The sequence below is a fragment of the Vanessa tameamea genome, chromosome 20 (genome assembly GCF_037043105.1).
Source record: "Vanessa tameamea isolate UH-Manoa-2023 chromosome 20, ilVanTame1 primary haplotype, whole genome shotgun sequence".
In the NCBI taxonomy this organism is placed as follows: Eukaryota; Metazoa; Arthropoda; class Insecta; order Lepidoptera; family Nymphalidae; genus Vanessa; species Vanessa tameamea.
The window spans coordinates 7520806-7548793 of record NC_087328.1 but is presented as its reverse complement, the minus strand read 5'-3'; the positions used below and the strand labels follow the sequence as shown (position 1 = coordinate 7548793).

Below are 27988 nucleotides of genomic sequence, written 5' to 3'. Positions count from 1 at the left end.
TAAAATATAAACTATATATTTTTTTATTTGATTATACAATCACCCCTATACGTAGAAATAAAATATTATTTAGGAACGTATTCGTAAATCATTAGTCCTCGTAAATAATTATAACGGTTAATAAATTAACATTACACACAGAATGTCAAAATAGTGTCGGTTATTCACGGAGAAAAAACAATAACAAATTGACCATAAACCAAAAACACCCGTTTTGTCTATGATTTATACTTTTTTTTGTAGTAATAAAACTGAGGTTGTCTTTTCAAAAAGGGAACAGTCGTTTCGATTAAGTCATATATTATCTGCAAATTGCCACAGATAATATCAATGTATTAAATTTCTGAATCTTTGGACGTATTCCAATTTTTTTTTTGGCAATTTATGTTTAAGGGACGAAATGTACGTCGTACAAACGGTCCGAAATGGTGGGAAATGACACAATAATTCCATAACACGAAATCACGATAACATTTCACCATAAATAGTCATATTTCATAGAAATCTATTCCCATCACTTACTGTAGTTAATTTTATTTAAAAAAAATAATAAATATGTATATCTTTTTTTTTAGTATCCGCAGAATAATTTGCTGATTTATTATATCTTACAAAAGAAATAAGAGAAAAATAATAATATAAATTTCGTTTGTGCTCGAATAGTAAACGTTCATATTAATGATACTAATTTAGTTACTACAAATAGGGAATATTGTATTGAATAAATACAACATTTTTAAAAAGGCAAGAAATTTATTTAAATAACATAAAGTAAAGGCTTTTGTAAATGATAATTAGGATGTCTATTTACTCTATCCCAGCGAATAAAAAAACGTGAATTTCAACCGAATTTCGCTTGTTTTAATCCGAGTAAGATTTTAATCATTGATTTTTTTGTGTCTAAGTTGAGAACGCGTTAAAAAATGTAGTGGCCAACAGTTGGGCGGTAAGTAAACTTACACTAGTAATATGACGTTTAGCAAGTGTTAAGGGTAGCTGTCAAGCACACCAATATTATAAAGTTGGCTCGTAGTTCTTTTGCAGTGCGACACTATAGTCTAAATATATTTTAAGGATAAGGTTTTCATCTCCTTTTTATGTTTATGAGTAGAGCTCTTTGTCCAGCTGAGATGTTTAAAGGTTATTTATCATATACACGATAATGTTTATTTTCATGGTAGTAATTGATAAATTTTTCGATTAGTTTGAGACTTGCAAGTGGACTATCTGATGTTAAATGGTCACCAGCATCCCTGATATCGTCCATGCACCACCTTAACCATCACCACTAACTTTAAGAACTACTCAATATTATGTATGTCCCTTGTACCTGTAGCTATACTGGCTCACTCATCTTCCAAACTCGGAACACCACAAAAAAATATCATTTTTTAAACAGTCTGTTTTTTATGACAAGATTCAGCCGGCAAATATAATTCTCCTGTACTATTTATATACATGTATTTATTAACAAACTCGTACGAATTCGAGACGAGTAGTTATGTGTAATGGGTATTTTTATTCATGGAATACAATTTTAGATTGTTTAATAATACAGTAGGTATCTGAACGTGACTTTTAACACTATTAGGGTAAAAGTAAACACTGCCCAGCAAGAAGACCATTTTTCACAGCGAGACTTAATTTTTGTCCGATCGTTTTTCATCTAACCCTAACGTCAGGCTCTCGGGTGAAGAGAAATAAGTCTATTACGGATGGATTCGGAAATTCTAGGGACAGAAAACGTTTTGTATTCATTTGGAATACAATAATACACCTTAAAGGCTTTATACTTTCGATAAAATTTTATTCGTTTTTTTTTATACAAAAATAAAATAAAAACTTTAAAGTATTTATTTGTATTCTTTCTGTTATTTATATTTAATACTATATATAATATATTTTCATAAATAGAAATACCGATACAAAAAACAATGTCTACAACGCATTCTTAAATATAAATCTGTATTTTATTTCTTTAGTGATAAATTTCCCTATAAAATATTAATAAAACTCGGTTATAACATTTTATATCAGAACGAATTGAAAGGTCGTGTGTTGTCCGTGCTTCGAATAGAATATAACGCAATTTGTTTAGTGACAAAATATCCTTACACAAACTATACTTAAAATTAAGTCTACATTTTCATGTATTTATCAAATGCCTGCCCAATAAATACTTCTTTTTATTGGGCGGTCAGAATCTAATGATTCATAATAATATGTTATCTAATCTTGTACTAGTGAACCTATATTTATTAGATTAGATTAGTACTGCTTATAATAGCTTTATTAGGCCTTAACGGCCGTTCAAAAATTGCCATAGCGGTCGGTATTTCACGACCACACGGCGGGGTATTGGTAAAGTTTTCAACTAGCAATAATCGCACCTCGGATTAACCTCATTGGTTACGATATTGCCTCTGCGCAAAGTTAACAATCCCTGCCGAGCATGGATGTCTTATACAAACGACGCGAACCAAACGATAGCGCGATGTAACTAGACCGTAGCGACATCTATTGGCGGTTTATCGCAACTGACAGAAATAAAACAAATTATGTGTCACACTGACCGTCAGTGACGCCTGAAATTGCGTCAAAAGCTATTTAATTTAAATTTTTAAAAAGAGAAACGATGCAAATTTTGCATACTATGTTGCGATTGGACGATTCGATGGCCGAATTTCTCCGAACGTCAAAATTCAAATTGTACCACGATCACGCGCGTGGACCGTTAGTGCACATTTCAGAAATAGAACATGCCGGCCATACTGAGTGCTTGGCCAGTAGCGATACATGTCCAGCTTATTAAACAGACTATTTATTTTATCGCAGTCAATAAAGTATGCATAAGGCGCGCAGTGACCGCATACGTTCCCGTGAAAATGGCTATAAAGCGGCGTATAATAGACCTAGTCAATGATATTACGAGACGGCTTCGCACATGCATGTTAATCCCGCATTCCATTTTGTATAAGCAAAATATAAACTAATGTATGTACTTTTATGAGAAAAATGATACGCTCTTTAACTCAAACTTTAATTAGTAAAATAGTTGCTCATTTTTTTACAACAGGGGTTGGACAATGTTATTACACATAAAACTCTTTATATTAAGAGCGGCTGTGCAAGCGTTTGTCAATGTCCCCCGTTTTAAGACGGATACAATGGAACCAGTTATGCTTGAACCTTATACAAAAATGATTCACTTCCCTTCATAATCTTTTGTTTCGAACGCGGAGGTCAGATTGTAATGGTTACAGGGTACAAAAGTCATTTCTCATGTCAGATGCTGGTGATACCACGTCTCATAGTCTGATGGACAGAGATTTGTGTAATACAACCTATGAATATTTTTACTGTAATATTCATTTATGACAGAAAAAAATAAATAATGTTACAAGATACAAAAAAACAAACATTTTTTTAATGTACCTCCTTCCCTATTTTATTCCACCAACACTAGTATATTCTAAAATCAAAACCAAGATATTCTTTATTCAAATAGACTCAGAAAAGCACTTTGGAATCGTCGAATGTTATAGTATTGAATCAAATGTAAAGCTACCACCGGATCGGAAAGCATAACATACCGAGAGGCACCGACAATAAACTCAGTAGTTATTTCTTTGCATTTCAATTCAATTCTTAGTTTAATGGCTTTTAGTTGTGCCGAAAGGGCACAAATTATTTCGCCAATGTCACGTTGGATGGAGTAGACACGAATGAGATTAATCGGGACAGTTAGACAAGTACAGTAGTAGTATTTCCTTGTTAATCCTTAGCCTAGAACAACACAAACATTAAAATTAATAATAGGGTAAATTTAAAATAGTTATTGGTATTCTAAACTACAGTTATTATTTTCTATCAATTCACTTACGTGTTTATGTCAATTTACCGTCTGAAAATTAAGAAATCCGAACTCCACTCTTTTTATAATTAATATGATCTTGTAATGAGTAATGTGCCTTATTTATTAAAGATTTTCGACATTAAATATAAATTTATTAATAGGCCGAGTTAAAAATTAATATGGTATTCTATTATAGAAACGAATGTTTACATTTACTCGTAGTTTCTTTTAAAAGTTTATACTAGGTATATTTTAATTATTTTATATGCCAGTTTTATAAATACATACATATATAATTATTACATTTATTATCTGTTACTTTAAGTGAAAACTAAAAAAATATTGACTGTAAAATTATTCTAAAATAAAATCACATTTTCAAAATCCATTACAACTGTATGAATAACAAGGTACAAATCGCAGAGCAGCCATTAATGTAACACCGCCACAGAACATAAATAAACATTAAAAAGAAACCGCGGGAAATCTTTTAAAAAATTCATCGTGATTTTTCTTCAAAGAGTTCGCACCTTACTTAGCCTTTCCTTGGGGTTTCATCTTTTCCCCGTATCAAATTTACATATTTCCTTCGTAAATTTTGTCTGTCTGAAGATTATAAGTTTAGGGCAACGCCGCCTCAGGGAGTTGACTACTTTGTGACGAATATTTTTCTCTTTCTTAATTAACACTTCAAATACTCAATCCTAAGTTCGTAAATTATTTAAATCACGTTATACTATTAATTCAACGCTATGTTTAAAGTATAGCAACACTTTAATGTATATTAATAAACTAACCATTTCATAAAATAATTATGTTACAAGTTTAAATCGAATAATTAAAAACAAGTTTAAATTATTTAAGAACCCTAGTAAAACGTCATGGCTTAGATTCCACCACACGATAAAACCAAGCCACCAGTAAAAGCATTCCTAAGAACTGTCAACTTTCTTAGCACACTGCGCCGGTCCCGAATAGTCTATCTATTTACGGACAAGCGAATGGATACGAGTCATCTAATTAGCAAATCCCCTGCCAAGCTCTGGGCGACTCCAACAAACATACATAACACAAACATAATTCAAATCTCAAACATAAAGGAAATTTCCAGAAATAAACACGGAGGCATTACGTATGACAAAATGTCATAAATTCTTACGTGAGTTGAATAACTGAAATAGTATTATTAAAGATAATTTATTATCAGAAAGATAATATCATAATCAATGGCGAGTTGATTATAGTTAATTTTATTTACGATTGGACACAACCATCCCTTCTCCATAAGACGACATTTTAAGGCTTATTCCTCTCCAATTATTTGCTCAAATGATCCAAGTTTTGCTTGATTAACTTCGACGAAAGTTAAAGTAAACATTTTTAAAAACATAATTTAATGCCATATTAAAATAATCTGTAAAATATACATAAAAATCAAAATATTCATCCGTACACTTTAATACTAACAGCACTTTCCACTGAAATAATTACGTCACATTTTCACAGAGTACAAAATAGTCCGCATGTACCTATTTATAATTCTATACTAGGTTTGTAATTTGATTGTAGCTGCGCGTAAAGATTTTGTATGATGTAGATAAATGGGCCACCTAATGATGAGCAACGGTCAGCAACGCCCATAGACATGGTACTATGTGTGTACTATGTGCATTGGCACTGTAAGAAATATAACTTTGGGAACTAAGATGTTATGACCCTTGAGCTTCAAACCGGAAGACAAAATTGCTGTTTGGCGGAATAATATCTGATGAGTGGGTGGTACCAACTTAGACGGGCTTGAACAAAGACCTTGTACAAATTTTTCTTAACAAATTATAGTGTCCAGTCACTTACCTTGTGGATACGCAGCTTAAGGATTTATATATGTTAATGTTAATATTAAGTGTATAAGTTATTAACTACTTTATATTCACAACAAGTAGATCCACATTTGACAGCTAGTCAGTAATGTACAAAATATCATGTGAGAGTCACTTGTAATTCCGACCATCTATGGTGGCAATGTATGACGACACTGACGAAGACATTAATCAAATCAAACATTCAGGTCAGGAATCGAATCGACTACCGCTTCCTGTACACCCAACACTTGGGCAACGTTCATTAAAATCTTACAGTACAGGGTAGATGATAATGAACCCTATTCTTAAAAACACAGAGTACATTTCAGCATTGATGTAGCAAATCTTTATTTGGGATCAAGATATCTTCACCATTATAGTTTATGGAGAAATTATCACAAGTAAAGTCACCGAATATCCTTCAAAGATCATAAATAATATATTTGAATAAATTTAAGTTTAGTGATTTCATGAGAGAAATAAACATAAAAAATAAAATGTTTTTATTAATATCCTAGAACTCTAGACAGTGGCCCTATATTATATTAATAAGAATTAGGTATATTGAGATCATCAAAGTAAATATCAGTATTTTTCTTAGATTGAAACTATCTTCCAGTGTCTTCTCTCGTCACGAAACTGCAATGATGTATTGTGCAAATTCGGTTCTTGAAATTACTTTACTAATGATTCTATCTTAATTCGATTCAAAGAAAATTTAATATTCGTAAATAAATAACAATACATTTCATTAACATTTTAAAATTAAGAATGACTAAAATTACAGTGATTTATTGCATTAAAAATCGCAATCTTTATTAAATAGGAGATCGGCGGTCAGCTTAAAAACAAATATGTATGCTACATTCCATTGTTTTAGTACTATTAAAATTATATTCTTTAAAAAACACAGATAAAAAATGTATACATTAAAAAAAACCATTCACAAACAGATGTAACATAAATTCTTTTAAAAAATAACTTGAACCTATATTAACTGGAAAACAGAACATCGCCCCTTGTAAGCAACCCTTAAGTTCGAAATTTAAAATGTCCCCTCAGATAATAAAAACTACGGTTAGAGTGCCATAGACAATAAGGCGATCATAAGACAACCCTCTTGAGCCAAACCGAAAATCCGACAAGAGTGAAATGTCTCGAAGCTTAATATGGTTTCTTCACTGAGAAGTATTTAAAAAAAGTTACTATGAAATAAAAAAAATAAACTTAACGTTCATTCACCACTAATTTGTAAACTACAGATTAGTTATGATTTGCTAATTCGACATAATACTGAACGCTGATTGGTCGCTTATTACGTCATCGACTTCCTTCGTCCAATGAAATCATATTAAAGTGAAATTAATTAATCTACCTGTGAACACATTCGTTGTGGCGAAAATTCTTCCCCAAAAACGCATATAACATTTATTTGGTATATTAATTAATTCCACTACTAACAAACTGAGATACACACATGTTTAACAACGATTATCATACATACAGCATAGAGCTACGTCAAAAAATATCAAAATTCTTTTTTGGTTTTATAAATATTCCTGCGGATCTCTAATAGAGCTGAAGGTGAGACCGGGACTTGCTCGGCGGTAAATTTAAACAATACTCTACCAAATGATGTGCGTCGGAAGCCGAGTGCTTTAAACTGTCGTTACGAGTTATTGCGTTTTTATATTTGCGTAGATGTTTTGTTCATTTCCACTTATGTAATGTAACGAGTTTACTCTTAAAATATTAATGGAGCTAATTATTATAAAAGTTATTTTCATTCAAAGATGAAAACAGAATATTAATATTAAGATATTGATCTATATTTGCGACAATCGCACAGATCATAAAGTTTATTTATTTTTTAAATTGGAATTATTTAATTTTTAAAATTGGAAGCTATCATCAAGAAGGTATAGCAGTACCTATAGCTATTATTTAAGAGGAAAATCGTCGCAGAACGAGCGTGAAATATGAAAATGTGGTATGCTATCGACTATAATAATTATTAGGATACACGTTTCAAAATGGCGTATAACCGTATCACCAAGAGTCAGTTGTTAACATTTCACGACTGATATACAAAGTAAATTCTTACAGTATTACAAAATCGAGCGGCTGGTCGTCAACAGCTATCAATTTGTTGATTCTAATAATAATTATCTTTTTTGCTAAAAGTTTTTTCGCCATTTAAGTTTCTTGTCGGTTCTCCTCAATCTACTTTTCGAAGTGGTGCTAGTTTTACATTTCAATTCAAGACCGTAACGTACGAATCAAAAGTACTTTCATGAGCCTACATCAATAAAAAGTATTTTTATTTTGACTTTGATTGATCCGTTTACACAACCTTAATCCTTTTATATAATTGCTTTGTCCGTTCATTATTGGAATACGATTCTGTAGTCTGGAACCCACAATATAAAATTTATATTGATACAATTGAAAAAAATTAACAAAAATTTGTTATCTTCAAAATCCGCTTAAAATTACCTCTTTATTGGATCGTCGATTACTGCGGGATCAAAGTTTTTTATTTAAAGTAATACATAACGTAAATGACAGTCCTTTTCTTTTAAGCAAAGTTTATTTTAGATGCACAAGACTGAATACACGCCATAATGCCTTATTTCATTTACCCTAACTAAAACAAAATATGCTCAGAATGAATTTATTTATCGCTCTTGTAAGAATTACAATAGGAAGTTTAATGACTTGGACGTGTTTTCTTGTTCGCTCAATACATTTAAAGAGAAGGTTAGTATGCATTTGTCAATTTAGTCATTGTTTTATATATATTTACCCTGTTTTTTTTTTTATTTTGGTGTTTCATCTTTTTGAATTTAGATAATTAATATTTATAATTCACTGAATTGCTTGTTTACTGCTATACATGAATTAGTTTTTAGTGGAAACTTGACTGGTTTGTGCGCGGGTTAATTGTTATATAATGTATTTTTCCCAAATAAAAAAAAAAATAAAAAAAAATCCCGTTTGCGCGCCATTTATATTCTTTTATTTGTGACACATCTTACAATAAAGTAAATTAAATATAAGTAAATTAATTTATAAATGCACCTTTTTATACTCTTGCCACGTGTAATTGTATTGGTAGTTCGAATAAAATAAATAAAGAATACTTAAAACAAGCAATTCAAAAAGCCTATTCCAAGTAAAAGCAAATGATAGCCAATAAAAATAATAAGGGAGGCAATCCTTTTCCGTAACAACTGTAAGGGCGTGTTCACACTCCCCAGGCACCTGCCGCGACTTATTTATGTCGATCGTTTATAATGCGCTTCAATAGGCACGGATTGACAATCAACGTGCTCTGCTTGCTATACGAACGAGTACAATATAAGAAATAACAAAATCATATAATTTACTTTTTTATATTAATTCGTTAACATACTGGTTTAAGTTTTGAACGCCGTGATAATTTTTTTTTTATTTATTAACAGACATATTTTTAATTTGTATTATCTTTTAAAAAGAACAATGCATAGACTACGAATGGGTAGTTATTATTTGTTCGTTGTGCAGAACTTACGATATAGTTACCTATTTTTTAGTCATTTATAAAATGACATGATAGTGTTCCAGTTTAAATCTTGTGCCATTTTTTATCTATATTGGTGACCACTTACCATCATTTATGGAAGACACTAGGAACCAACTGATTACCACCGCCCGGAGACATTGGCACTGTAAGAAATATTAGCTATTCCTTACATAGCCAATGCGCCACCGACCTTGAGAACTAACATATTGTGTAATGCCCCTGTGCCTGGAATTACACTGGCTTATTCACTGCTCAAACCGGAAAACAATAATACTAAGTACTGCAGCTTGGCGGTAGAATATATGCGTGCGTGATACTTACCCAGAAGGGCTTTAACAAAAACCTAACACCAAGTTAACCCATTACTCATATCCCTTCCAAATATTTTATTTTTATGATATAGGTTGGAGGACGAGCAAATGTGCAACCTGCTGGTAAGTGGTCACCACCACCCATAGACGACGGCGCTATAAGAAATCTTAACCTTTCCTTACATCGATAATGCGCCACCGACCTTGGGAACTATGATGTTATGTCCCTTGTGCCTGTAGTTACACTGGCTCAGTCATCCTTCAAACCGGAACTCAACAATACTGAGTACAGCTGTTTGACGGTAGAATATCTGATAAGTGGGTGGTACCCACCCAGACGGGCTTGCTCAAAGCCCCACCACCAAGTAATTACTAATTAATAAAGAAATAATTGTATATAAATCGAAGAATAAAATAATTTGACTCTTAAATTTCTTTTCTTGAGTTACTAAACACTCCGTGATTTATCTTAAGATTTTTATCCCACCAATAAAGCGTTTAACATTTTTACGAAGCTGTCGTCTGTAAATTTAAACAGATGTCGAAGGGAGCGCCCTCTTCACGAGACAGAATATATAAATGAACAAAAAAAAGCTGTTCATATTCCGCGATTTGTAACGGATCTGAAAAAACGATTTATAAAATCTTACATAAAGACGGGTAAGAGATAGCCGAGATGGCCCACTGGTTAGAACGCGTGCATCTTAACCGATGGTTCCGGGTTCAGGCACCACTGAATTTTCATATACTTAATTTGTGTTCATAATTCATCTCGTGCTCGGCGGTGAAGGAAAACATAGTGAGGATACCTCAATGTGTCTAATTTCAACGAAATTCTGCCACATATGTATTCCACCAACCCGTATTGGTAGCAGCGTGGTGGAATGTGCTCCATACCTTCTCCTCAAAGGGAGAGGAGGCCTTGGCCCAGCAGTGGGAAATTATTATATAATTATTCATATTCATTATTTTATTTTTTTAAGACTTAAGTTCAGTTTAAACTCCCTATTCTATAATGTTTTTTTTTAATTCTGCTAGCGTTATTGCCAATATTCCACGCGGTCATGATTTGTACAGTAGTTTTTTTTTTCAATTTTGATTTGTGTATTTAAATTATTATTTATTATATTTACCTCCTTGAAGTAAATATTCTATTTAAAAAAATAATAATTAAATCATGTATATGATATGTATGTATTAAATATTTACGATTGCGACCAAAGGTTTCGTTTAAAATAATTAAAAATACAAAAACCAATGAATAACACTTTAAACAACAGATCAAATAGATTATCACCGATTCAAAAGTGACTTAAAAATGGCTGCAATTATAAAAAGCTATCTTCATATTAAATATCAATGATGAAAATTAATCTGAATTTCTTATATTATTGAGGTGATGTCGTTGACAAGGCGTCGCGGCTAATTGACAGATGACCTTGTGAATAGTTCATCCTGAGCTCATATTATAAGTTTTTATTTTTGTTTTCTTTGTTATTTTAGTAAGTAAGTAAAACAGATTACAAAAACACTTGGTTTCTACAATCGTGTCCGATCATGTACGTAAACGATTAACTAAAAAAGCTTATAGCTTAATCTCAAAAATCACAGTTCATATTTTTATGTGTCATAAAATCATTTAAACTATTTTTGAAATGCAATTAAAAATGGACGCGATCGTGATTTTCTAAGACCACTTCACCAAGTAATCACTGACACGTGACTATGACGTCATAGTCTATGACGTATTTAAATTTTACTAGCCGCATTTATGCTGTGTTAAATTACAATAAAAAGGAGAGATGGATACATTTTGATACAAATCAAATTAAATCAAATTCCTTTATTAAATATAAAAGCATTGCACTTACTTATTGATTGTCAAATTAAACACTAGCACAAGTTCGGTAAAGAAAATACCTGAAAAGAAACGACGTAAGAAACTCAGCGGGTTTTTTGTCAATTTCTGATGATTAATATAAATTTAATATCAAAAAGAAATACTCTTTAAATAGCCCTTAAGTAAACTGTAAACAAGATATGGCTTTTTCAACTTCACACTATCCAATGGGACACCTACATAAAGGCGTATTCTATTCGCCTTAATAAACAAAGATTCATTTCAAGTACAACCAAGAGCAATTTAATAGCCCTTAATTTGACAATCAACGTATATACAATACAATTAAATCATATTACGAAAGTATTAAAAAACAAAACAAAAATGCTAATCATTTTTTAAATATAATTAATATGATAGCAAAACTTTTAATTGCTACAATCTTCTAGTACACTCGCATCGAATTTTGCCGCACTAATTTCGTAACTTGAAGTCTAAGTAAAATCTAAATACATAATACGCAATTTAACCGCAGTCGGATAAGTTCAAGTACTCACGCCACGTCTTCAATCGCGATGGAGTTTCCAAGACAATTTATATGCTAATATGATCTCGAGGTACCTGCCGCGTATTGGTGTGAGGATCAAAATTTTACTACAGAATTAATAATTTATTAAATTTATTCAGATATACATTACCCTTGTAACTGAATATATTTAAATTGTATTTTGTATTCTGTGATAAAATAGTTACGGAGCAAATAGTGATCACACAGTAATAATGGAAACAATTATTAATGTGCTCTGTTTATTGTACTTGTAGTGTACTGTCAAATTTTAACTGTACACCTTAACACTTCTCTGCGTATGCGGTCGTTATCGACCAACTAAAAGAATAATTCATTGAAGGCATTAAAAGCCTAGTTGAAGGTCTTTCATAAACATAATTTATGAAAAATATTTAATTCAGACCAAAAAACATTCCAGACATATTGGGTTAATTGAAAACTGTTTATAATACAACCATGGGATTCCACGGTCATAGGTGATTACCTATGACCATTTATGACACACATAATATAATCCTTGACTGCACAACGATAACTCGGAAGGTTGATGTCAAAGTAAACGACGAACGAAAATTAGTAGCTGAGTTATATACGTATATATAATATACTGATAGAGTTAAGTACACAAATATATATTTAGAAAATCATTTAATTATGATATTGAAGCTTAGAACTGTTTAGCATTGATTTATTGATTTTATATTTGCAATTGTTAGTTCTGTAAGATTTTATTTTTTTATCACAAATGACCCCATGGTCAAATAGGGGGTAAGGTATAGATAAATGATAACATTTTGGTATCTCCCATTCTACCTTTTCTCATCTACCTTTCGTAACTTATACCTTCCAATGAGGTTATGGAATTGAAAAGAAACATGAAAAATGACACCTAAAAACATTCTGAATTGAATTTAAAACAAAATCTTGGGGCCCAAATTGGTGGCGTATTGGTTATGTAATGTTTCTTTGAGTGCCAATGTTTGTGATGTTTGACCAAAACCACAAGTTGGCCTATTTGCCAGTCAGCCTACCTTTCATAATAACATTTACTTAAACACGAAAATACAAACTTATAAAATATTTATGTAAAGCCGCGGGCAGGCAACCTCTGACATATTGTATTATCAAACGTATTGCTCACCCCGCTTGTTTAGTAACCTTGTCGATATCACGGTTGGGGTGAAATAGACAAATTGGAATCACAAATCAGATTCTGATTCGAAGCAATGAATAATTACAATCTTTGTCTCAATATATATCTTAAGTAGAGATCGTGTCTTCATTTCCTTAAATACAAGTCTACATATAATAAGATGAACGTTTTATAAAATGTTGATCTAGTGGCTATTTGGGAAGAAAGTATTGGGTTCAAATACCAGGTCGGGCCAAATAATTGGATAATTTTATTAGAATTTCCTAAACGTTAGTCAGGGCCAGAACTCTATTAACAAATTGATACTTATACCCTGCTCAAGTTAGCTTGATCTTTTTGACATTGAATGCGTAATTTAAATTAGAATTCAATTTTTTTTTAACTTATTTTTCTAAAAAGAATTGTACCAGCTAAAGAGACCCCAACCAAATGGACCGTTCGTAAGAATAACTTAACAATGATCTTTAATAACGATTTTTGTAATCGAAATTTGTAGCAGTTACTGCCTGTTATTCGCGTCCCTACCGTCCGTAACATTGTACAAGCGTCTCTTGTACAAAAACTCTTAAAATTTTCAGATAACGCTTGAATCTTTAGGAACTTTTGTATTATATGTATTTCTTTTTAAATATTTTTACAATTATTAAAATCATTAAATTAAGAAAATCATATGTTCGTCATTGCAAAGTTATGTCGATCAGAAAAATTTACATCTGTCAAAAAGATAAAGTTATCTTGTACAGGATATAATTGCAGTCAAATCAAAACCTAACAGTTGCCATTCAACCGAGTACTCATTCTACAAACGCAATCCAGTTGCGATTCGGTCGAAATTGGTTCGTAACCGATATAATTAATTAGTAATTAATCCTCAGTCAATATTAAACTGAGGTTAAGGTTAAGGAATAGTCGAAGTTATATCGGAATAAGATCGTATCATGACCCTTATAAGTTAGTAAAATTGTCCCTAAAAAACAGCGTTTTAACACCTTTTGTGCCTAGGATAGAAAAATAGCCGATGGTCATGCGTGTAGCCTCCTAGTGGTTTCTCATCTCATCAGATTAAGACACTGAGGAGATAAGCATATTATCAATGCACTCTGCAGATATGTTTGCACACACATTGGAGCATTAAACATGTCTTGGTTATAATTTCGTCATAGAATGGCTGTGATAATAATTGTATATAATATGATTTACTGTTTATAAATATAGATCAGCAGTGAGATTCTGTTAGAAATCACTTCGTATCTCATTTGAGAAATGTTAACATTTTAATAATATAATATATATTTTATAATTTTTATTATTATTACAGTCAATGTCGCACAACACATTCTTACATTTCACGCTCGTTCTGCGGTGAGTTTCGAATTTCCTTTTACAGAATATGTCTCCAAGTGTTCCTTTTTTCGTCGATTTAACTGCTATTGGTAAACTATTAAAGTATATTTGCCTCTCTGAAATTATATTAGAAGGCTTTATAATAAGAGAATTATTTATAAAATAAATAATACAAAACAATTTCATAAGTAGCTAAATCAAATAAATCTACTGCAACTATTAGGCGACAAATTTTAAATATACTTAAATCTTTAAACAATTAATTATTATTATTATTAGTTATATAATATTGTTTATTTTTCAGGGGATGTGGTTTTATTTTCTTCAATGGGCAATTTCTTAAAAATAGTAGATTACAAGGTCCGTTAAGCTGTAACCCTTCCGTAGCTAATGGGCGAGTCTCGAGGAATTAAAAGTGTTCGTAGTTTGAGGGTTAAAGATTTTATCGTTATTGTCGTCTGCTAATTGACCGTGTTATGTTGTAAGACGAAACTTCGTCGGATAAGACTTGAATATTTTATCTTTGATTAAAATATTCTTGTACCTTTGTTTTTAACTGTGATATCCTCTAAGATCTCACTTCGCATATCACTCGTGAAATATTAAAATTTACGGTGATACTCGTTTTTGATCCTGCGTCATTGAAATTTAATTAAATTATAATGATTATAGTCATGTCGCATATATAATTTTAATCATTCATTTTCTACGTGACTGCCTCGTTGATCTAGTGACTGGATTTAAGTTCGCAGATCCCGAGAGTCTGAAAAGTTTTTGGGTTTTACTGTAGAAATACTCTCAGTAGCAACCCGACTGTGAAAGATCGATGTGTGGTTCGAAATGTTCGTAAAGCCGTCGGTGTTGCGCCTGAACTCTTTCCGGTGTGGGTTTTACCGTCCCATCGGATTATGAGAGCGAATGGATAAATTGTGCATCTCTTTGCACACACACATGGACAGTATATATTACACTGTCCTGAGCAGTTGGCTGGTCTTTAGATGTTGAAAAAGAGTAACTTGCCGATTTTTCTCGGTAGAATCTACATACCGAACCAGTGGTAGCTTTACTTTAAATAGTTTGTTAAATGACGATTCAAAAGTGCTTGTAAAAGCCTACTTGAATATAGTATATTTTGATTTGATTTGATTTGAGATTGGCCTTTGGAAATTGTTCAGGAGAACTTCATCATCATTTCATTTCCTTCTGCGTGACGTTGCCTCCATTTCTCAAGTTTTTTTTTTAGTAAAGGTAATATCTCTCCGTCTATTGCGAATTAAAATTCTGATAAATGTATACATATATACATACATAAAGCCTAAAATTACCTCAAACACGAAATTAAATATCTAAAAACGAATGCATTCAACTAAGATGAGTATGTTGAGATGGGTATGAGGGGTGAGGAGAATGGGTAGAATACGAAATGAGTGTATAAGAGGAAGCTTGAAAGTAGCTCCTGTGGCAGAATAACTGAAAGAAAATCGATTATCGTATGAACAAAGTAAAGTAATTTAACAGCTGTAAATGACCCACTAAGGTCTAAGGTCGCCTGTCTTCTTGGGATGAAGGCTTAGGGCATATTCCAAGCTGCTAAAATACAGGTTGGTGGATCATGTGACAAAATTTCATACGACACGTGTAGTTTCCTCACGATGTTTTCCTTCACCGCGAACACGAGATGAATTATAACCCCAAAGTAAGCATAATAAACATTTTTTTTTTAAGAAATGTCATAGCTTTATTTTAAAATTAATATGAATTTGGAATTCTAAGTAGAATAAAATATATATTCACAATGGATACTATTAAAAAAAATGAATTTCACGAATCGGTAAAGACCAAATAAAATACGGGTAAGTGATGATGTACTAAAATTACTTTATATTATTTGTATAAAAGCAATTGTTTTTTAGATCTTCTAGCATTCCTCCAGAGAATATTGTCGATATGGTATGTGAAACAAAAAATAGTTTAAATCAAAGTTTAAAACAAAACTAACAAATGATATAATAAAAAAAAATCTAAGACTAATAAAACAGTAAAGCGGTGTTCTTTGTAAATGTTCAATAAGCGTTTATGCGAAAGTGTAATTGATTACGTTGTATAGGAAATAAAATGATTGCAATTCAAATAAAAAATATAAGTAAATAACTTATTTAAAAATTTTACTTAACCAGTTCTCTTGTGCATAGTATCTGAAACAAGTTATTTTTAATTAATATGTGTTATTTATCACCAAACCAAAAATAAACACGAGAAATATAATAAAAGTAAAATATTCTACGATTGTCATATCGGAGAACTCAAAAGAAAGTTTTCATAGTGGTAAACACCTTGACGTACACAGCTTAATTATTATTTAAATTTATTCTTATTAAAAAACGTCAGTTTAATATTTAAAGCACAACGAAACGAACGCACTAAAGCTTGTTAAATATAAAACGAGATTAGATATTGTGGCGCCATCTCTTAGCAATAAGTTAAACGAACGGGATAGTTATTGTTTGGTTTATCCTGCTGACACAAGATGGCGCTACTGTTACGTTTTCGCGTTGTCGATGAATATTGATTTTTGTTTGATGCATAATAGTTTAAATATGGATTGATTAAATGATTTTAATAAAATATCCTATAGTCTTAATACACAAGTAATTAAGTTTAGGTACTAATTACAAATTATAAAAATAAACTAATTTATATTAGCATAATAATAATAAATAAATGTTCACATTTGAAAATTATATAAAGTTAGTTAAATGCATATTACATCTCCGCTTAAGCTACTGCTCTATTTGCGTTACCGGTATTGTTAACAACAGTGTTGTGTCCAATATTGTGCTTATAATAAAAATATTATGGATTAAGTCTGCGGCAACACTAGTGTACCTAATTCCAGATCAAAATTTATTTCTTCATTGGGGAGGCTGTAAATTGTTCATAATGCAGATTGTGCTGTTATACTACGTTCAGAATAAGATCGCGTTCAAGATCTAAATTAACACACTGAACCCTCTGATATGCGTTTATTGTGAAGAAAAAACTAACAGGAGTCAACAGAGTTGTAGTCTACTAAAACATTATTAATGTCGTTGCCGGATAAATTTACGACTTAAAAGTTCGGTAGATGGTGATTAATATTAATAATATTAACACGATAAAAAAATATTGTTTTACCGGATATTTAAAAAAAACTTTATATAGTTTTAGGAACAATTATTTAAATTTTGGATATAATTTTAAGATTTCGTTAACAAACAAACAAAGATGTCTCGAAATAATACAGGTTATTATACTTAATTACTTATGGTATTAACAATACAGCACAGTGAGGGGCAGTATAAATAATATGAACATGTTAAAATAATAAATACACCCAGAACCCATTATGAAGTTTTCCTCAAACATGTGCACTATCTAATGTAATTTTTTTTAGACTGAACATAAAAATTATTGTAATGTTTTTTGTCATATAATAATTATATTTATATATTTGTTTGATGCCTATTTGAAACAATACACATAAAATATATGAATAAAGTAAAATAAATATACAGAGAAAATAATTAAAAATATTACATACAAAACTGCTTAGTTAAATTGAAATTCCGTAACCGTCAAAAATAAATCAATCAAAACAGTATATTATATATAATACTAATGTTTAATCAAATACATAATCGTAAATAATATTCCTCTAAAAACTGCGTACTACCGAATCTAGAATCCCCTTATTTAAAGTCGACTTAATAGAGCTTGGTTATCTAATATACCGAGAGATTGAATCGTAAAAATTAAATACAAAATTAAACGGTAACCGCTATAATGTTATTAATGCTTTAATACAACCGTACACTCATGTAGAACGTCGATAAAAATGATTGGTAATCGAACAATATGAAAATACGCATAATTTACGCGAATTTAATATGAGAATGTATGACCTTACATTTGTAATCTGACCTTTACAAGCGAATTGTTCGAGTGAATATTTTCATGGGAACCTTATTCGAATTGAGAATCGCGCTGTACCATTGGCTAATAATGATTTTATCTTAGCACTAATCAAAAGATTCGGTTAAGATTTAATTATCGAATCGATTTCTATTTTAATCTTATTCATATAGGTACTAATTTTTTTTAATTTTGGAATATAAACTATCGTAATCGTATTGGAGTTGCCATTATAAAGTAATTTATTCTCTAATAAAATGTATATTTTACTTCAAAATATTTTTCTTATACCACCCCTAATATTAATTTACAAAAAAGTTAACCTTAAAATCATATCCGCCATCAAATCAACATTATGAAATAATAACTGCGGCACACCTTAATCTTATTACATTATAATAACTTGGAATAACTTATAGATGTTTTGTCAATCAGATTTGTGGAACCCCAATTTTTCATCATAGGAAATTATGCTTCGAAAATTTGCATTGCCATCGGCGCCATCTATGAGCGAGTAGCAATACTCAGAACGACTTTGCCGATACAATGCACTAACGCTACTTTCGGTTACTTTAGCTTTTATTACATAGCTGTAAAGTCTAATTTTGAACATTAATAAGTTTATTAAGAACAGATGCCAATTTGTAATATTTTGAAGCATAAGATTAGGGTTTACTCCGCAACGCCCTTTGTAAAAACAGTATGAATAATAATGCGATTTGCATAATATCGAAAACTGATCTAACAAGGATATTTACTTTGATAAGGGCTCCCGGAGTAGTTGATTTATGGACTGAAACCGATGGTTCGGAAGAAAAGAATTACATTAAGTTAAAAACATTTCTTGCGTCGTCTACATAAATGTACATTTTTTTAACGAACAAACGAATAAGTATGTAAATTATAAAATTACCTGTTGCCACATTCTAAAAGCCATTAAACTAAGAATTGAATGTAATTGAATAAAACATATACATTATTAATCAATTTTATTAACATTTGTATCTACATTTATTATCTGAGTAGCTGAACCTGCGACTTTACGCGCGCGATATTTATAAAACTGTCTATAGCACACACCTGTTGCCTAGCCTTTGTCTTTCTCTGGGACTCCAACTATCAGATCAGGGATTTAAGCGTGAAGAGGTAATAGACATATATAGCTACTTTTGCATTTATATTAGTATACTAACGTAAAAACCACTCTCGCTCCCTAACAATCAATACATTTTTACGGGTCATTTTTTTGCCCACATTACAATTCAGTTATTTTAGTTAGTTGTGTGCATGTATGTCTCTGTAGTCTACACTTGTAATGGTAATTTCTGCTCGCATATCTTAAGAGCAAAAAAATGTATCGATTCGAAACCCATGTGCAACGCGAAATCCCATAATGAGCATCTGATTGAGTTTTCATTGCATTCGATTGAGAATCTTGTTTATAAGTCATAAAAAAATACACAGTAAGGATATTAATATTGCTCCCAAATTTTATTTTCATATAGCACGGATCAGCGGACACTGGTGCTGTTCATTCCTCACGTCAACATTGCGCCACCGACATTGGGAGCTGTGATTATATTAGTGCTGTAGTTACACTGGCTCACTCACCCTTCAACCTGGAGGAAACCTGCATGTGTCTAATTTCAATGAAATTCTGCCACATGTGTATTCCACCAACCCGCATTGGAGCAGCGTGGTGGAATATGCTCCAAACCTTCTCCTCAAAGGGAGAGGAGGCCTTAGCCCAACAGTGGGAAATTTACAGGCTGCTTATGTTATGTCTTATGTTGTAACGACTTTGTGATTTCACACGCTCACTTTTAACTTCCAAATTTCAGGCTATTACTGAGAATTCTTCAAAAGAAAAACCCACTCAATTTATATCGACTCGACCTGGGGTTCGAACCCTGGACCTCTAGTTCTGCGGCCTTATATCTAGCCACTAGACTAACGAGGCAGTTAAAAAATAAGAAATAAAGTAAAGTTTGACATTTTTTTTATTATTTATATTAAATTTCATACTGAGAAAAGGCTTATACTTGGTGGTAGGGTTTTGTGCAAGTCCGTCTGGGTAAGTACCACCCACTCATCAGATATTCTACCGCCAAACAGCAGTACACAGTATTGTTGTGTTCCGGTTTGAAGGGTCAGTGAGCCAGTGTAACAACAACAGTATAACAAGGTTGGTGGCGCATTGGCGATGTAAGGAATGGTTAATATTTCTTACAATACCATTGTCTATGGGCGGTGGTGACCACTTACCATCAGGTGGCGCATTTGCTCGTCCGCCTACCGCCTACTAAGAAAAGGCCAGATGTAAAATTATTGGTAAATTAAATGTATATTAATTATTTTACATACAACCGAATCATTTTTTGTAGAATTTTATATGCTACATAGAACCTTACCAAATTAAATGTTATTTATAAAAGCGTTCGGAAAACAGACATTCTTACATAAAAAAATCTTATTAAAATTCATGCCGCTATATGGAGGAAAACACATCAAGTATCAAACGCGTTCAAGACCACTACACACAAGATCGAGTCGCCTCTGGATGTCCGTAATGACCGCGCACTTTACATAATTCGGCGATGCTGACCCAACCTTTATGACCTCCGACTGATACCTCCCTACCACCCTCTGAACTACCACTTACAAAATATATGAATATTAGAGAAAAAAATATAGAATTATTTAACTATTTTAGTTTCTCATTGAATTTAAGTTATTTTAATAAAATTGATATAGTATTATACAAAAAACTAAAGTTTTGCGTTTATTTAAATAATGAAATTTGTTAAGAAATTTCATATCGGGCAACTTCACAGACGCAAAATTAAATTATACCTGACTGTAATATTATATAATATTATGGAACTTGAATAATGTAGGAAGAACTATAATAATAAAAATATTCTATCATAAATATAATAGCCCTTGAAGTTATAATGTCAACAAACAATAATTTATTTTTAACAATGAAACGGAATACTCCTTCAAAATGCAGTTAAGATTAGCAATTTCGCTTAACTAACTAAGATTACTCTCAAGACCAAACATTATTCATCAAATATCTTTACGAGTAATATTATTAAAAGTGTTGCCTATCGCAAATTATGATAATATTACGTCTAAATGAAATATATAAGATATTAATTACAACTAGCAACATAGGTTCTACCATTTTAAATATGATTTTAATAAAACCATAACGTGAATTCGTTTAATAAATTTAAAACTAATCCACATAAAATATAATATATTACAATAGTAAACGGTTATCTATTTACAAAATACTTCGTCTTCTTCTTTCGTACGACAAATCACAAATGAAAGACAGAGATAAGAGAAGATAAGAGTTAAGGCGCTAAATATTCACTTAATTAAATTTTAACACGATACAAGGATCAATTTATCTTAGTATTATGTAAAAACATACAAACCACAGGCAGACGAGGTGATAATATTCTTCATACGTAATTTTTAAAATGTAAATAATATGTATCTCTACGATCAGCTGGGAAGGTGGCCGGACTGATTCTTATTAGCTCGGAGTTCGGAGCTCGACAAAAACATAAGACATAATACTAAACTGTAATATTCATTAAATGCTAAACGATGATTAACAATTAAAAGTGCTAAGCGATCGAATATTTATACTATTGGTTCCGTATTGCATATGTTGTTATTTATTTTTCAATGCTGAGAAGATCGGGGATTCCAACCTAACTGAATTTTTATTTACTTATTTATGTTTAAAATTCATTTCATGGTCAGCGATAAAATTATAAATTATGAAGAAACCCCATAACTATATATGCTTGCATAGAAATAATGTTACATGGGTATCCTCCAACGTGGGTAACACATGGGGGGAAAAAGATGAAAATTGCAACTTTAAGGAAGGAAAATGGGAGCACTAACTTTATAAGAATTTTACCCGCACGAAGTCGGGACGACTTAGAACTTGTTTTCAATGTGTATATCATTATAAATTTCACGTTACTATTATCACAATTATATTATCAATATTTATTAATAATATTATATTAATATTAAAATAGTATTTAACATCAATCTAACAAAGACTTGACTAATTGTCAAAATCCTTCTCGATAATTTTCAAATGAGGAAACGAAATAATGCTATAAATAATGACAGCTTCTCATTGTTCAATATGTTAACGAAAATTATTCTTATGTATAATTTAAATTTCGAAGAAAAAGTTTTCAAATCAATTTCGTCATATTTCCCTGCGGAACTTCAAAAGTGGAAAGTAAGCGCAGCAGCACCTGTCAATCAACGTCCCTTCGTTATTTATATTAAAAATGTCGTTTTTATGCGCAGGCGCATAGCTTAAGACGAGAGCGATAACGAGCTGCTATTGTAGTGGAAAATAAAAGTATTATAAAACATTTATGTTTTGCAAATATGGTTTTAAAATAAAAATATGATTTAAAATAATAACTGCGGCAATTTTTATAATTTTTGTTTTATTTCTCTCTCTCATAAGAGTTAAGCGATAAATAAAATAACATTAACGTGAGCTAATTTATTTTTTAAGCTGTATCGTTCCATTAATAGTAATACAAGTGGTTTATTAATCGCATAAGATAGGTGTCATTCATTATCAACGAGACCTTTACCGACTTTGAGAAACGAAGGTATCCAATAAAACCTCGAGTGATGTAGTTTAAGTTGTCCACTATCCATAAATCTGTGTCTTATGTTTTATATTTTTAATTAATTTTGTGGACAGCGGTGACGAAAAGCATCGTGAGACAACCTTCATATGTTGGATAAAATTCTGCCACAGCTGCTTTTAAGTAGCGCGGTGGAATAAGCTGCTAAACTTCTTCTCTTTTTTGGCAAAGGTAGCCAAACATTAAGAGGCTATAACATTCAATTAATTAGCCTTATATATGACAGTTCACAAAAGATATATGAAACAATATGTAGATTTATATTATACTGTGCTGTTTTCCCTTTGTAGATCGCTACCAAATTACTTATTCCATTATGAAAACGAAAGGTCAGTGAGCAGTCCATTCCGGACAATCTAACCGCGTATTTACTGCCGAGGAATTCCACTAAACAGCCCCCGATAGCTCTTGCTCTAACAAACGTTTATCGAAACTGCCCCAAATTTTATGAGACATAACCGTCCACTCGTCGACTATCTGATGCATTTTTAGATTCGATTTTGGGTTAAGACAATCGAATGATTGTGCGATCCAATATATAAAAGTTAGCGTTTTAATAAGTTTTATAAACAAATAAATAAATATTGGACAACGTCACATACATTAATCTGATACCAATGTAAGTAGCTAAAGCACTTGTATTATGGAAAATCAGAAGTAACGACGGTACCACAAACACCCAGATCCAAGACAACATTGAAAACTAATGAACTCTTTCTACATCGACTCGACCGGGAATCGAACCCGGGATCTCGGAGTGGCGTACCCATGAAGTGGTGTACACATTACTCGACCACGGAGGTCGTCGAAATGAAATTAATATACATAATGTTCGATGAAATACATAATATTGTACTTTACATACATAAATGTTATACTTTATTGTGCCTAACATATAATAGTTCCGTTTAAAATATTTTTTTTGATGAATATGTACTTGTATGAGTTTTCGACTCTACTTGATAGAATCATTGATTATAAAAAATATTGCAAAATAACCGACAAAAACATGATTAATATAATCATAATATAAATAAGATTATCATTAAGTAATCTTATGTAAGTTAGTTCATAAATATCTAATTGTTATATATATAGCATAATAGTTCATAAATTTATTACAAAACGTATTATTTTCACTGAAATTTCTGATATTAATGTCATCATCATAATAATCGTTGTTATCTGTGTAGTTGTGCGTTTTCTTTCCAATTGAATTCTATCCCTAGTTATCTACATCCTCATTCCCTGCCTTATTGACAGTCCATCATATATTTTTTAAATATACTCTTTCAATTAAGTAATTTAAAAAAGTTAAGAGCGTGTTTAAATAATTCGCGCATCACTAATAACTTGTTCCGCTTAACAAAAACCAATCTTCCCTGTATAATACAGTTCGCTGGATTAGGATAAACGTTGGTTACCGTTTTTCTGCCGTTAAAGACTATCCCGGTGACGCTTCGAATGCTTTGCGGGTAGTAAAACCGTACGATAAAAGATTTTTATTACACAAAGTAAAGGAAAAGATTATGCTTTTTAAAATAACTGCCATATTCTTCACATATTGACTTAATTTCATGAATATATATATATATATATATATTGTCATATATATTAAAAAAGAAATAAAAGTAGTACCAGCAACGAATGCCCCACTACTGTACTAAGTCCTCCTCTCCCTTAGAAGAGAAGGCTTGGAGCTTATTCTACCACGCTGATCCAATGCTAGTTGGTGGATACACAACGTGGAAGAATCTTATTGAAATTAGATATGTATAAAGGTCTTAAAAAAAAGTAAAGGTCATCAAACACGAGGTGTATAATAAACACAAACCTTGCCTGGTTTTGAACCCGCGATCATGGAATGATTCACACATTCTATCATACGGATGGAGTATTACTTGTATTTGTTTAATATTAATGGAGTCTTTGCTGCAGTAATATATCTAGTAACAGACAAATAGAAATGTTTTGTGACGGTAAAAATCTTAAACATCGGCCTACGATAAGGAACTTTGTAGCAAAAATAAGAACTTAATAATATTAACGAACCTCTGTATGTTTATTTGTTAAGCATTCCTAAACTATTCATCCAAATGTGAGAAAATTCATGAAATTTGGTGAGAAGTTTTGTGAGACGAGAAGTTTCTTCGGTGGCTTACGTACGCCACCCAAAAAAAAAATCTTTTAACGTCTTTCAATATAAATATTTTACGTATACCCGTATTCTGCTCGTCTGAAGCCGGATGAGTACCTTATATAAAGTAAATACAACGATCAAAGTCGCAAACTACAACAAGTTTTTAATAGAATTCAGTAAAACCAAATGCAATAAATATTTCAAACTCATCCATTTCAAACACCGCAAATGGCGCACCGCTGATCCTAGACGTATAAAACAAAAATAAAATACGTCGGTCATGCTCTATTTATTATTTATCAATTGTATAAATTATTGAATTGGTATAGCCCAGCACCTTGACCCTTGATATCGTAGGGTCAATTTTACGACCGCCCGACGTTCTCTACTTAACTTAATTCAACGCGTTTGCTTAAGAATCGATATCTTTAAACATAGTTTCTGATCATTTTCTTTAACACTTAGATCATGTTTTAAATCTAAGAAATTAAATTATTCAAATTATTTAAAAAAATCCACTTAAAAAAGACTGTTACAAGTGAATTGAATCTCCGATTCAAAATAAAAAAAGCTATTCAACTTAATAGTTGAACTAACTAATTTTAACGAGAGGTGCCATTCTCCTCCAAATTAAAACGGAAAATTAGAACTATAATTAATTATTAAATCTGTTGGAATTCATTTATATTTGTTTATTATATGTATTTAAGTTTGATCATTTAATATCTACAGGCCAACATTATCAAAATAAAATATAAAAGGTGAGCAAGGGTTTCATATATATACAAGTAATATATATTTCATGAACTGTAAACGCAAACACAGACGCAGCTGTCTATTCCCTCACTCAGTCATATTCCATGACACAAAAATTCCACACGACCAGAGAGAGTTCCGACGCAAGACCAACGGCTTTACGTGGCTAAGCGTGGATATTTATATAATAATGGTAATGATTACCGGAAAAACTTAAAAAATAATGCGTTAACCTACATCATATAAACCATTTCCTATTATTTTTCAAAACATTGTACACAATTAGTAGAATTATAAATAAATATTCAAAGTACCCTCTGAATTGATTATTTTGAGCTTTTTTTCCTAAGCTAACAATCACAAGAATTTTCTTTTACATTGAAATATTAAGTAAAAAAATACAATGGGAACCTTCGGTGCATATTCGATAAATGTAGTATCTTTTTTTTTATTAACTTAAATTTATGTTGTAAATAATCGAATAAATACTCATCGCAAAGGAGGTTTTAAAATCGATAATTTTGTTTATTGTTCCAAATTTAAAATACGATGAGAAAAATCCACAAACACTTAACAATGTGCATTCACACTTTCTTGCTCCTCCACTAAGGTTATAATCGATAACTTAAGCAGCTCATTGAATAATCGGGAATTTGTGTGAAAAAAAACAAAATTGTAAGTGTGCTATTTTGTTTTTAGGGTTACGTTCGATATATTCAGAAAATAAAGATAGCACTGCGTAATTTAAATTAAAGCCGCACATGTGGATATTTGTTCCCGAATATCACTGAAGCTATAATTGAAATAGTTCTTTTTTCAGTCCGCTTGATTGAGATTGATTAATTTGTTATGTTCTTATATATTATCTTCATTTAAGACAATTTTATCAGAAAAAGGTGGAATAAATCAGTTAAAAATTACCTCTCGAATGATCCTTGAGGATAATAAACATTAAATAGCTTGATATGTAATAACATTTAATTTTTAATATTTTCTTTTTTTATGATATAGGTAGGCGAACGAGCAAATCGGCCACTTGATGGTAAATGGTGACCCCCGCCCATAGACAACAGCGCTGTAAGAAATAGTAACAATTCCTTACATCGTGAATGCACCATCATACTTGGGAACTAAGATATTATGTTCCTTGTGCCTGTAGTTACACTGGCTCACTCTCCCTACAAACCGGAACACAACATTACTGAGTACTGCTGTTTGGCGGTAGAATATGTGATGTGAATGGCTGGTATCTACCCAGACGGGCTTACACAAAGCCCTACCACCAAGTAAGTACAATATTATCTTTAATATTTCAATCATTATCATTACATTTAAATCATTTAGTTTAAATTAAAATTAAATTTGAGTAAAGTCACGATTCAGGAGAAAAATTTACTATAATCAATTTTCTAATTCAGTTTTGCTAAAATTAGGATTTTAATTATTTAATATCTACGGAACCCATTATTTTGATGGTACACTTTTACGATTGATATCAAACGCTGCGTTAACAATCAATCGTTGAATAATATTTTTTTCTTTCCTCTGATTCTATATGATTGCACATTTCACTAAACAACGTGAACTCGCTGAATTCGAATAGCATTCCGTAGCAACTTTTAATTTAAAATCCATCATTCAATAAACAATCTTAACCGTTATATTATAAAGTTGATTTTCGATTACCGTTTATTTCCTTTCGTTTCGATCTACAATGGAAATTGTAATCTTTATGCACCGGCAATAAGATCGATTATTACGTGATAAAATCCGCATCAATCGTAAGGTCACGAATGAAATACTCAAAAAAGCATTTGATCTCATATAAGGTGTATTAGGTTCTTCATAATGGGCGGATTGCATTGTTACGGATGTTCGTATTGAGTGAAACCTTATCAGAAAATACCTTTTAAGAAAAGGCGCGAATGTCTAT

General features: G+C 31.4%; 1 protein-coding gene and 1 non-coding gene across 9 annotated transcripts in view; both read right to left on the bottom strand.

Moving 5' to 3' along the window:
- Positions 1–27988, bottom strand: part of Trh (trachealess) — a 192893-nt gene that overhangs the window by 80072 nt on the left and 84833 nt on the right. For 7 of the 8 annotated variants that reach the window (XM_064218010.1, XM_064218011.1, XM_026641712.2 and 4 more), the window contains exon 5: positions 16674–16694. The exons of the other annotated variant lie outside the window; for it this stretch is intronic. In XM_064218010.1, the coding sequence (XP_064074080.1) occupies positions 16674–16694 (21 nt within the window). The remainder of the gene's footprint in view (positions 1–16673; positions 16695–27988) is intronic. 8 annotated transcript variants of the gene reach the window in all.
- Positions 2297–2435, bottom strand: LOC113401724 (U4 spliceosomal RNA). Its single transcript, XR_003369163.1, has one exon. It is a non-coding gene; the product is annotated as a U4 spliceosomal RNA (small nuclear RNA).